Below are 12,801 nucleotides of genomic sequence, written 5' to 3'. Positions count from 1 at the left end.
TCCCACCGCATTCTTGCATGGAGGTGCTGCCCCCTGAGCAGCACTATCCAATAGAACTTTCTGTGATCGTGGACTGTGAGGCTGTCGAGCCCTGGAAATGTGGTTGGTGTTACCAAGGGACTGAATTTTAATCGATTTTAATTAAATTTAAATAGCCTAATGTAGCTAGTGGCTACCATATTGGACAGTGCAGCCATAGAGCTCAGTTGAGAAAATGAGACTTACCTACAATGAAAAAAAAGGCTACAGGGATTTACTATTTAAGTGCCAGAATAAATGACCAGTCTGAAGGGAGGCCCAGAGGAAGGCACCGGGCATCCCCCACGGGGTGTCCATTGCTGACCTCTGTACTGACGTCTGGTTTCTGACTTCCAACTGCCTCTTGGACGTCTCTGTCTACACACTGGGGAGATAACCTCAGATCAAGAAGCTCAAGTTCTTTTATTTTCCGTAGCCTCAAACCTACTGTTCTTCCTTGATTTTCTATCATCTAATATCATCAGCACCCACAAACGCTGAAACCGGAAACTTGAGTTGATGTCTTCTCCTTTTCCTTGCAGAGCAGAGCCAGTCTGTCACCAAGCCATCCTGTGTCCCCCCCCTGCCTCCCCCCCGCCCTCAGGAATAGCTTTGGAACCAATCCCGTGTTCTCCATCTGCCAGACAGTGTAGCCGAGCACGTAATTAGTGTCCCTACCCTCTCTGGACTTGTCCCCGCTTCAGTTTGCTGTCACCAGTGAGCCTGTCTATTCACCTGCTCGAACATGTGCGCCCTGCACAGCACGGAGGATGAAGCTAGGCCCCGGCAGCTCTCCCCACTCCCACCCCGCTGCACACCGACTCTCCATTTTGAGGTGTCCTCATGCTGCTTCCTTTGCCTGAAAGCTCGTTCCTCCCTCTTCCTCATTCTTCAAGGCCTGACTCAAATGTCCACTCATCTGGGGTTTTCCCCAGCTTTCTGGCCTATTTCCCTCATCCCACCCCACCCCTCGCAGGTACATTAATTTCTTCCTCTTCTGAGTTTCTGCACAATACCATCCATTGCTGTTATTAAACTTACTCTATCGTCTTGTAATTACGCGTGTATGTGTGCGTGTCTGCTCCCCTGATACGCAGAAAGTGAATTCCTGGATTTCTGCCTTCTTGAGGCCTTGTACTGCTTTCAGCACAGGGTCAGGGCCTGCGGTTGAGTAAGTGCATGGACCCGAGCGGACCCCTGGGAATGAGTAGGAGCTGTGTGGGAAGGTGCAGGGAAGAGGGGAGTGTGTTGCCGTGAGGAGCACAGGTCGTTGGGGAGTAAAGCAGGACTTGGTGAATCTTTGGTGCCAGGCCAGGGCATTTCAGTTTGATCCTTCTGTCCACGGGGAAGTCCCTCTGGAGCAGTGGGACATTTTAGAGAGATCGGACTAAGGAAGTGGCAGGTGAATTAGGATAAAGAGAGGCTGGCAGCTGTGCAGGGTGGGACACATCGTAGGCGCTCAGCAGCTTCTGGAAGAAGGAACAACTGAGGTTTTATGATAGTCGGTGTTGGATAACATGAATGAGGCTGTGGAATGAGGAAGGGATGGATTTAGAGTTGTTTTAAAGGCAAATGGAAGTGTCACAGCTGATCTCTAATGTTAATCGTCATCGTTTCTGGAATTTAAAAAAAAAATTCATGCTTAAGGTCATGTATCCCAAGTTTTCTGATGTTTTCTCCATTTCAGATATTGACTATACTTATAGGGCATCAGATGCCAGGCTTCTTAAAAATGTTACAGCCGTTGCACTTACACTGAGCAAATCATCAAGTTCTGTTAATTCTGCCTTAAAAATACCATGTTTTTTACATGATAGAAAACACAGACCATACTCTTTGACTCTCTGGTGTCTTTTCCTTGTATAGAAATATGGACCCTAATATGTAGGAAAATCTCAACTTAGCAAGAGAGAAATTAGACTTCAATTATTATACTGGATTCTCCAGGTGTATTAGTTATCCACTGCTGTAAATAAATTATCCCCAAACTTAGCAGCTTAAAACAATAAACATTTATTTTCTCATAGTTGCTGTGAGTCAAGAAATCAAAAATGGCTTAGCTGGGGTGGTTCTGACACATCATTACTGGGATATAGCAGGAAAAGCTTTCTCATGAGGTTGTGTCAAGGTGCCAGCCAGGGCTGCTGTCATCAGAAGGCTTGACTGGGCTGCAGGACCCAGTTCCTCACCACGTCGACCTCTCCTCTCATAGGGCTGCTTGAGTGTCCTCACGACATGGCAGCAGCTGGCTTCCATTAGAGAAATGTGTGTGTGTGTGTGTGTGTGTGTGTGTGTGTGAGAGAGAGAGAGAGAGAGAGAGAGAGAGAAGCCGTAATGCCTTTCATGACCTAATCTTCAAAGTCACACACCATCACCACCTCCACATTCTGTTTATTAGAAAGAAGTCGCTAAGTCTCAGGTAAGGAAGGAGAAATTCAGCCCCACCTCTTGAGGAATATCAAGAGCTTGCAGACATATTCTAAAACCACACAACATAATTTCTGGAAATCAGTCACCTTGAGCATTAAAATGATTGATTCTTGCTCTTCCTATTTGTTAACTTTTCCATTTGGCATAATAATAGCTGTGATCTAGCAAAGGTTGAGAGATTCAGGTTGCGCAGAATCCTATGTTTCTGCAGTTTTTTCCAGTACTCACATCCTTGGGACTTCCACTTGTTTAGAATAACACATGTCAGGCTGATAGTGGTGACCAGCTACAGTGGGTGGGCCTGGGGTTGGGCTGTTCGTTGTCATCACCGTTAGCTGAGCTTGAGCTGGATGTTTTCCATTTTATATCTTGGTTCTCACCACACACATCTTATGTCTCTATTCCACGCCTGTATTAAAAGTATATTTTAGGTATGTGTACGTCTAATCTCCACAGTTGATCATAAGCCCTTGAGGGACAGAGAAAAATGCATCTTATTGACTTTTGTGCTCTTCCTTTCTGCTAGCACGTGTCTTGAACATAATAGTCACCAGTATGTTTTTGTTGAATGTGTAATTAGAAGGTGAGAGTGGAGAACTGAGAGAGAAGAGTTGGGAGGGGTGGCAGCAGCGTTAGATCGAGTAGCCCATCAAGCGAGTGAAGAAGGGTAAAGGTTTGGAGAGTAGGAATTGGGGTGGAAAAGGCAGAAGACCAAGAGGTCAGGGTATAGGATATAGCAGTAGTTGGAGATGACTAGAATGTGGGACGGTAGGATGGTGTAGGAGATTTTAAAAAATGTATAGAATAGCATCTTGTCTTGTACTTGGGGCAAGGGAAGGCAGGAATGGGAAGATTAATGATATCTACTGTGTAGCAGATACAGTATGGATACTTTTTTACTTGTTTTTTTTTTTTTTGTTTGTTTGTTTTAAAGCAACTGAAGTTAATTGACATACATGTAGCTTAGATATTTCAGCGGCACAAAAAATAGTGATCATCTCATTTAACCCAGGGAGTGTTTACCGTGAGCCTGCCCATATTATGGGCGATAGTTAGGAGATAAAAATACTGTAGAATATGGAAAGTAAATACATAAATTGATTCAGAGGAGAATGATCAAGATGTACAAGTTCCTGACTTAAGACTTCCTTGTCTACATGGACAGCTGGTATATGTGACACCTGGGATCATAGTAGATCCTTCTGGAGAAAGAACACTATCTCCCAACCCAGATATCATCTTTTTTTTTTTTGAGATGGGGGAGATCAGCTGCCATTGAGAAGAATATGGATTAAATATAGAGTTACCTACACTAGGCAGATTCCTAAGGGAAAAGGTAAATTTTAATATCTCGTTTTTAGTTGGAATTTGAGATTTATTTTACCATAGGATCAAGTTTGATAGATTATATAATAGGCTTTGTGGGTGGGTGTGGGAATCTGATAACCACTTATACATGGGTTGTATGAGGAGTCTAGTCTGCGGGGTGGCAAACAACTATCTTACAAACGAGCCTTCAGAATTCCGCCTGTTTATAAGTTGGGACTTTCTTTATGCCACTCATGGCTTAGGCACCCTATCTTGTTTTTATGCCTTGATGAAGAATTGGAAAATTAAGGCGGAAAAGAAAAACGCGTGTCAAGTGCAGAGAATCATTTCTGTTACATAATAACAATGCAGAACAACAGAGTAATAGCAGAGAGACAGAAAGCTATGAGAGCGAATGTCTGTGGTTCTTCAGCCTCACCTCTTCTCTGCTGCGCCTTCTCCACATTGTACAGTTCATCTCCGAATAATATTTTCATTGTCATAAGCTACCTTAGTTAAATATTTAATTCTGCCGGAGTCGTAACCAGGAACCAAAATGTAATGCATTTTATGAAAGTAATAAAATGCTTCAGAAAGTACAGTCACTCAGCTTGGGGCCCATTGCATCTGATAAATTGGTCACACACCTGGTCACGTGTTTCCTTACAGAATGACGATGGCTGCTTATCTGTATGCAAGCTTGTTATTTGGAGGAAACAAAGATAAGTTTTTGTGGTATGTCTGAACCCCATGTGTAAAAACTATTTTTATAGAGTAACATTCCTCCTCCCCTGCACTTAACTTCAGAGAGAAGTGGATTTCCTGTAACAGCTGCTTGTAAATAGTAAGCGCTCAATAAAAGCCCCTCTCCCATTCATCTCCCAGCTGTTGCCTGCGTATTACACAAGAGAACCCTTTTCATGTCTGCCAAATAAACAGCTCTCTGCCTTCGTGAGTTGGCTAAAATATAACTTGTAGTTTTGTTTTTCTTGGGACAAAAGGTTTATTCATTTTAGAAATACAGAAGACTGCTTTCTAAACCTACGGTCTTAAATTGTTCTTTTTATTCCCTTGTGTATTTTCTGAAATTTCTACGCAAATTTAGTTTCCAAACAAAAATAATTAATGTTTCAAAAAGGAAAAAGCAGAGAAGTAAAAAGAGGCTATCCATTAGAGGCAATCGTTGTTATCATCATCCTTTCTAGATCTTTTCCTGTGCATATAATTGATATTTAGGTTAAAATGAGATTATATTGTATATGATAAGCTGACTGCTAAAGAAACTTCAATGGGAGTAAACAGTACGAGTCTATTTCCAGGGCACTGTCTGGGCAGGGTCAGTGGGTGATGGTGGAGGGGGCCTGTGAGGTGGGGGATGTGCTCTGTTTCTCTCTGCTCCTTTCATGGAGTTTTTCCCTTCTTGGTCTTCAGGATCTTTTCCACTGAGCAGGAGGATAGGGAGAGAATGGAGGGTGGTGAGTGGGAGGGTCTGTGAGTCTGGAAATGCGCACATCATTTCTGCCCCCATCCCACTGTCCAGAACGAAGTCACGTAACTGTACCGAACTGCAAGAAATGCTGGGAAATGTAGTCTAGTCGTGGGTCCAGGCGGACTGGGAAAATAGCTTATTCAACAACTTGCTCACCTCTAACTCAGTTGTATAAACCGTTTTTTGAAACATTCGTTGTTAACGAAATAGTTTCTTTCACACCTATTTCTGTACCCTAAATCTGGTCACCTCTCCGTCTCTACCCACCGTGAAGCCCACTGTCTCTTGCCAGGTGTCTTTCTAATCGGTCTCCCTCCTCTGTTCTCCTGCGGTCCATTCCTCCACAATAACCCAAGCGGCCTTCCAAAAATCGTGGTCAAACTTTGTCACTTTCCAGCTTAAAACTTTCCGAAGGTGGTTGGAATAATGCGCTCTCTGCACTGCCTGAGGCTGGTCTCTTGGGTCTCTGGCCTCACCATCCTATGCTGGCCTCTGTCTCCCTCTGCCAGCCCACTAGCTCCCCGCAGGCTTTGGTACTTGCTGTCACCCTGCGCGACCTCTCTGTCCCCCATCACCACCTTCTGTTTCCTTCAGGTTTCAGCGCACGTGCCCCTCTAGAGAACTTGCCCGGCCACCGGCCATGAACACCCTCCCTTCCTCCCTCTGCCTAGTTGCTAATATTTGACTGTCATCTTGTCATCAGAGCACTTAACCACCATCCGAAATGACTGCTTGCTCGTTCGCATTATATATTTATGTTCTGTCTGTCTGTCTTCTAGACTGTGGGTTCCTCGAGGCGGGAATTCCATCTTACATCTGTACCCCCAGATAATGTGTCTGGCACAGGGTGCTGGATACTTAGTAAATAATTATGGAATGAATGAAGGTCTTTACAGATCCTCACACATTTTTAATGGCAGTATTTTAGCCCAGTGCATGGAATTGGTATAAACGTTTAGCTGTCTGCTTTTGAGAGATTTTTAGATTTCTTTCAATTAAAAAAATGCTTTAGTGCCTATCCTTTTAGCTGGTTCTTTGGTTTGTTTGTTCACCTCTCTGTGCTTATTTTCATAGGATTAATGCCTAATGAGAATTTGTTTAGTGAAATGGTGTATGTACAAAATGTTAAGTATTCAGTAAAGCATTTAAAATTATTGCCATTATGTATTTCCATTTGCCCTCCAGACTCTCCCGATCCGTTTGCCCATGTAGTGAAAAGACCTTGTATAGTGTCTTCCCGCTAACACCTGCGTGTGGGCTGGCGGGGTGGGGCGTTTACCTCTATGGCTGCATTCCTAGATCTCAGAACAGGTGCTCATGCTTCCTAAATGAATAAACCAGTTTCCATAAACAATTTCAGGTATTCCTTTACTTAAATTTATTTTACTCATATAAATATTCTCTGATTTTAAAATGGATGCCTTTGGAAAGTAGGTCTGTCTGCTCCATGTAAAAACTTTCACCTAACGTTGATGTAAACCTAAGGGAACCAGGTACTAGCTGCGCTTATCTTATTCCTTAGAATCCAGACAAGGCTTGATTGAGCCCCTGTCCAGTTTGTGGGAAGTCCAGAACTCTGCCCAGGATTTCTGAGAAGTCCAAGGGCTATGAGACAAAAGATGGTTTCTTACCAGAATTCTTGTTTTCTGCTCTGTGACTTGTGACTATATCTTGGTTTCCATCCTAGACACAGCCCCTTCTTTAATATTTAGGTTTTCTTTTCCTGACCGAGGTTTTGACTAATCATCTTGGGTAGATGAATTTTATATTAGTTCTCTCTCCCTCTTTAGAGCTTGTGTCCCTGAAGGCTCCATCCCTAGCCATTTTTTCTTCTCACTCTTTTTGGATAACTTCCCAGTGACCTCTAATTGTAACTAATAACTATCAACGATACGTGGATAACTTCCAAGTCTAACCGAGACTGGATGTCTCTCCCATTTATCAATTTTGTCATTTATTTTTTTTCCAACTGGTTGTTTCATAGGCTCCTTGAATTCAACTTAATCCTCTATTTTAATTTATGTTAACAGATAGTGACCCAAACTGAAAACTTGAGAGTTATCTTAGACTCCTGCCTGCCACCTTCCCTAAGCCATCTCATCTATCCTGAATGTCTCAGCCTTAAATACTTCTCTAACCCGTGCCCTTTGGTATGATGCTACCACAGGGTCCTGTGCTGTTGGTCTCCTTGTCACTCTTAGTTGACCACAAATATATTCATGTCATATTTCAAGGCCTACCTCAATGCTCAGTGTACAGGAGTTGCTTAGAAAATATTGAAATGAATGAATAGCACATGAACAAATGAATGAATGAATGATTTTTGAGATGGTTTGGGATGATTTCCATTTAGCATTATCTTTTTAGTTTTTTTTCCTGTATCTGATGAGTTACATTTGTAGGTCAGCATCAACATTTCGAAATTGTAATGTCGAAGACATTTTTTACAACATGAAGTTCCTTTCTGTCTCAGGCCACACACACAAATGTATAAACTTCAAAGGAAGAATTATTTATTAAATATATGGTACCTCGTTGCCATCGGGCATTTACCTAGGTGGTTTCGTATGTGGGATTGTGTTCTGGGTACAACTGGAAAATATTTCCTTTCAGTGGTAGAAATAATCGACCTAAGTTGAATTAAACTTGTGCTTCACCTGAATGTTCTAAATTTCTAGGGCCTTAAGAATCTTGAGCCAGAATGTAGCTTTTTGAACTTCTGTATGAGGAAGACTTGCCTCCTTGAATTGGTTTGTTCTGTATCTCAGTATTTGCCTGAAGTGATCCACTGAAGGTCCACTTTTTAAACTTCTGTTTTTTCCTCCTACCTCCAACAGGAAGAGTCACGTATTCTGAGAGTGAAGGTGGTTTCTGGAATTGATCTCGCCAAAAAGGACATCTTCGGAGCCAGGTATGTTTGCTTTGTTGTTTTGTACGCGTTGAGGGTTTTTTGTAGGCTTGTTAACTCAAGCACTTTTCAAGATCAGGCATGCATTAGGATCACCTAGAAGGCCTCTTAAAACAGATATTGCTGGGCCCCACCTGCAGTTTCTGATCCAGTAGCCGATGCTGATGCGGCTGGTCCACGGACCACATTCTGTGCAGGGGCCTAGGCCTCGTATCACATTAGCCATCAGGAGGCTAGTCCTTCACATGGGTTGATTTCGTGAGGAAATTAGATTCTCATGTTTTTGTTTTACACGGTGCAAAAATCCAGTTTGGGAATAAATCTGTGCTCATTTTAATATATTTATTTAAAAAAAATCTCTAGCTTAGGGAAGCATAAAAGTGTCATTTTGTTCCTGGGAGAACAAGATATTCTTTGGCATGTATAATCCGAATTAAGAGATTTGATAATTTGGATGCTTTTGGTGATTTCTGTGGCTTTTACAGAAGTATAAGGAGGGAAGCAGCCTGATATTTCTGGGTGTTTTAGTTTTTTCTTTATGAGTGTTATACTCGATATTCGTATAGTATCTTTAAACCCTTTCTTCCTGTTGGCTCCCTGCATTGCGGTGTGTTACGGGGTGGACTAGTAGCTGGGTGAGGTTAGGGCCACTTAGAACAAGATTTGAACCAGATTTTGAAGAACAAAGACCCTTTGAACTGTAGACATAGAGGAGGCATTAGATGTTCTAGTCCAGCTTTCCCGTTTTCTGGTTGACAAAACTAAAGTCCAGGTCACATACACCAGTAGTGCTACCACAGCGACTAGTCCAGGCCTCCCGTCTTCTGCCCAGTGCCCTTCCACGTTGGGGACGGTGGGGTTTAACCACAAGGGCCGTGCTGGCTGCTCTGGGAGAGTTGCCTGTTGCTGGAGTCATCTAATTACGACACTGGTTTGTCCTGTGAATCCCCTGCTCTGTTCCCCGTAGTGGCTCCCTGATTTCAGGGCCTCAGCCTGACACGGGAGACCCTTAGTCACGAGGCCTCTTTCTGTCTAGCTCATTTCACCTTCCTGCACACCCAGAAGAAGGTTTTTCTGCTGTTGGTAGGCAGACCTCTTTATTTCCTGTCCTGTCATCACGTGCAGTTTTCACATTGTCCATCAAAGAAATCAGTAAGTTACTGAAACGCCGCCTCGAGAAATTACGAAGAAAATAAAATCGATGCATGTCGAATACCAGTGAAATCTTTTTAAAAATTCCCAAACTTATGTGCGCCCCAAGTGACTAGTTGAGGGTTAGCTAGCTGAGTTATTTCACAGGAAAGCTCACACACAGAGGCGCAGGCATCGGCCTGAGCTGCTGGTGATGCGGGAGGGGGAGCGGATCCCATCTGCAGACTTTTTCGTATTTGACTGCGAAGCCGCTGGGTAGTTCACCACGCGCCTGTGCTTGTGCTCCAGTATTTCGCTTGTCTCTTACCAAATGAGAAATTTATTGGGGACGGAGATTCTCACTATACAGTATCTTCGTGCGACTGCCTACCATTCAGAGCAGGAATAAGACCGGGCAGATTGGTTTTCCATTTTACACATTTGCATGCCTACTGGTAAACTGTGCTCTTACGTCAAAGATGCCTGTTGCTTACCCTTTTCTCTTTTCAATGAATTTCGTAGTTTCGAAGGAAGAATTTAGATTTGGAAATTTTCTATGATTTTTAAATTTTGATTGTTTTTGTTGTTTTATCCAAAGCCCTTTATAAAAAATGAAATGGCTTCAAATTGTATTTTGATTCAGAAAACTGAGGTTAAAATTGATAGTAGAGTTAGGATCTAAATCTTAGAGGAGACAAACAAATCAGAGCTTTGACTTTTTACTATTTATTTGAAAAGCGGTGGGGTCATTTCTCAGCAACAGGGTAGAAAGGAATTACAGATAACACTTCAGGATGTTAATTAGGAAGATAAATAGTGTTGTGTTCAATGGACCAAGTGTCAGAAAATGAGTAAGAAGCTTTGAATCCTAGTTCTGCCCTCCATTTTCTTATTTTGGTAAATACGGCCCACATGTTCCTTCCTGCCTGCTTCCTCCGTCCCTCGCCACCTCTCTCACACGTCAGCTTTCTCTGAAGTGCCATAGTGTTTTCAGGACCTGTTTGCCGATGAGTGAGCTAAAACAGGACTGGGTGACAGAGCAGGTTCATGCCATGTTGTGGCATTCCACTCTGCAGTGGCACCGTTTAATCACCTTATTTTCTTGCCCAGTGACCTGCGTTCTCCTCCATGTTATCTTGGGCAAATTCCTTAACACCACCTCTGTCACAGGGTGTTAGTGTTAAACAAGGAGGACAGTTTCCTCGGAACTGGCGTGCTGGAGGCAGGTGGCGTGCTGGAGGCAGGTGGCGTGCTGGCCTCCTGGCAGCTCTCAGGTGCCTTTGAGAGAGCAGACGCGGGTGTGGGAGATTTGGTAGTGCGTGTTCTCAGCTCTGCTGGAGCAACAGCCTTTTCTCTGTACCCTTCAGAACCCCAGGCCAGCAAGCACCCCTTCACCCCCAACCGTCACTGAATTGTCCCTCCACTTCTGTCCTTCATTCTCCCGTTGCAGAAAAGGGGCTGCATAGGGACTGGAACTCCTGCCTTAACAAAGGTTATGGTGGGAAAGGAAGTTTTCTGGAGAGAGAGTGTTAATGACTTAAAAGTGGTAGAAATCATATAGTATAGACTTGGATGTGTTGAAAGACAGGATTTATGGTCTCCAGGGCTGCTTCTCCTTTGTCTCAAAGAGGGGTTGCCTGGGTCACGTGGCCTGAGGTGGAGGAGGGTAACGGTGAAAGGGACGAGAGGCAAGCGTCTAGGTCAGGGGTTGGGGGACTGGAGCACCACACACCGTGTCTGCCGGGTGGCCTCCTTGCCCCTTGGAGGCTGCCTAAGGCTGCAGCTCAGGGGGCTGGAGTTTGTGAGGCCCTCGTCTCTGGGCCTGCCTCTAAGGGGGATGGCAGTGATTCACCCTTGAGGGGCCTGTACCCGACATGCCCGTCTCCTTTTCTGCTCTCTCCGTCCTCGTCCAGCTCTGAGAAAGCAGGATCACTTTCCAGCTTCCTTCCAGCAAGGTCTGGCTTTATTAAAAGAGCCTTTGTTGAAAGAAGATTGGATAATCGAGCCACTGCTCTTCTTGACCATTCGAGCAGTTGGTCTGTGTGGAAATGGCAGGCACAGAGAAAGACGTTTTCATGTGGTCCCCGCTCTCAGGTCGAAGGAGGCCCGTCGTATAATCTGTCATCTAAACAGGGACACGTTTGTCTGCAATAGATGCTAAATCAAATGGGATGTCAGGACATGGGGCGTAAGTGGAAACGGGTCAGCCTGCGTCAGAGACACCTGATCTTTATGATCCATGCTATGAAAAAAATGCTCTGTGATTTTCTAAAAGTCTTTTTTTTTCCTTAAAGCTGAGCAAAAGAAAATCTAACTGATTAAAAAAGTAGGCCATGTGTAAATTACCAATAAAACATCAAAAAGGAAGTAAAACTATGTTGAAACACTGCGCACGTAGTGTGCCCATTTCCATTTTGGTTCATGTGTCTTTGTGAGATAAATCATGGTGTAGGGGATCAAGGGCACACCTTTGCCTGGGAAGTTCCTCTTGCACCTGTGCTTCTTCCCCATTCATGTTTCCACCTCAGTGTTTGTGGATGGATTGTCACACTCGCCTTCTGAAGTGATGCACGGCCATCTCCACCCCTCCCCAGGCTCTACTCTGCTGCACAGTGTTTTTGCCGAGGCACAGACCTAATGCACTTGCAGACTACATCAGTCTGCATTTGCCTGGGGAGTAAAGTCCCAGTCTCCTGTTACGACGGAGGCTCAAATCCCTGTGGAACTCAGTAGGCCAGGCTCTCTGGTCCTGCTCTCCCCCAGCCCACCCCTGGCTGCTGCCCGCTGGTCCACTGCAGCCGATGGCTCGTCGCCCCTGCACGCAGCACGCCCTCCTTTGCCTCTGTCTCTGCTCCTGCATTCCCCTCTGCATTCTGGAGAATGTACCCCGGCCCCATCCTCACCAAAATCTGGGCAACTCCTGCTTCCCCTTCTTTGACACTCAGCTAGCTCAGGCGTCATCTCCTCTAGCACCCAGGGCCACCCCCCAGCCCCCCGGCAGGTCACTGCCTCTCTTTGGCATTCCCCAACATCTGGAAGGACTGTGTGTAGCTCTATCGTTAGAATTATTTCTTTCTCCCAGACTAGATATTTAGCTTCTGATGGCTAGGATTATATTTTATTTATTTATTTTGTTCTCTGGGCCTAGTACATAATAGATTCATTCTCAAGAACTATTTACTGAGAATGTGGAAGGATTGGGTCCTGATCTGCCTCATCTCTTTCTCCTTCCTCCTTTTCCTCCTCCTCCACTGAAAACTCACCGTTCTCTAAATGCTCCCTGAAAAGGGCCAATTCTTGCCCTCACTTATGTTTCCCTCCGTGCTGGAATTGGCTCACACCCTTTCTGGCCTTCTCACCCACCCTTCCAGACCCAGTTCAGGTGGCCACACCTCTGCTAAGCTCCCCAAACCCCAGCCCCCATCAGCCCCAGCCCAAGAGGACAAAACAGCTCTTGTCCCTGGGCTCAGAGGCTAGCCCTGTCTTATTCCTGTTTGTAAGCCCAGAGATCTCGGCA

The 12,801-nt window shown here is 44.6% G+C and overlaps 1 protein-coding gene across 2 annotated transcripts in view; it reads left to right on the top strand.

Annotated features, from left to right (window-relative positions):
- NEDD4L (NEDD4 like E3 ubiquitin protein ligase) overlaps positions 1 to 12,801 on the top strand; it is a 301,007-nt gene that overhangs the window by 81,856 nt on the left and 206,350 nt on the right. For both annotated transcript variants that reach the window (XM_039840690.1, XM_039840700.1), the window contains exon 2: positions 8,083 to 8,156. In XM_039840690.1, the coding sequence (XP_039696624.1) occupies positions 8,083 to 8,156 (74 nt within the window). The remainder of the gene's footprint in view (positions 1 to 8,082; positions 8,157 to 12,801) is intronic.

The sequence above is a fragment of the Pteropus medius genome, unplaced genomic scaffold (genome assembly GCF_902729225.1).
Source record: "Pteropus medius unplaced genomic scaffold, Ma_sr-lr_union100, whole genome shotgun sequence".
Taxonomy (NCBI): Eukaryota; Metazoa; Chordata; class Mammalia; order Chiroptera; family Pteropodidae; genus Pteropus; species Pteropus medius.
Note: the sequence above shows the minus strand (reverse complement) of the source record. Positions and strands in the feature narration are given on the sequence as shown.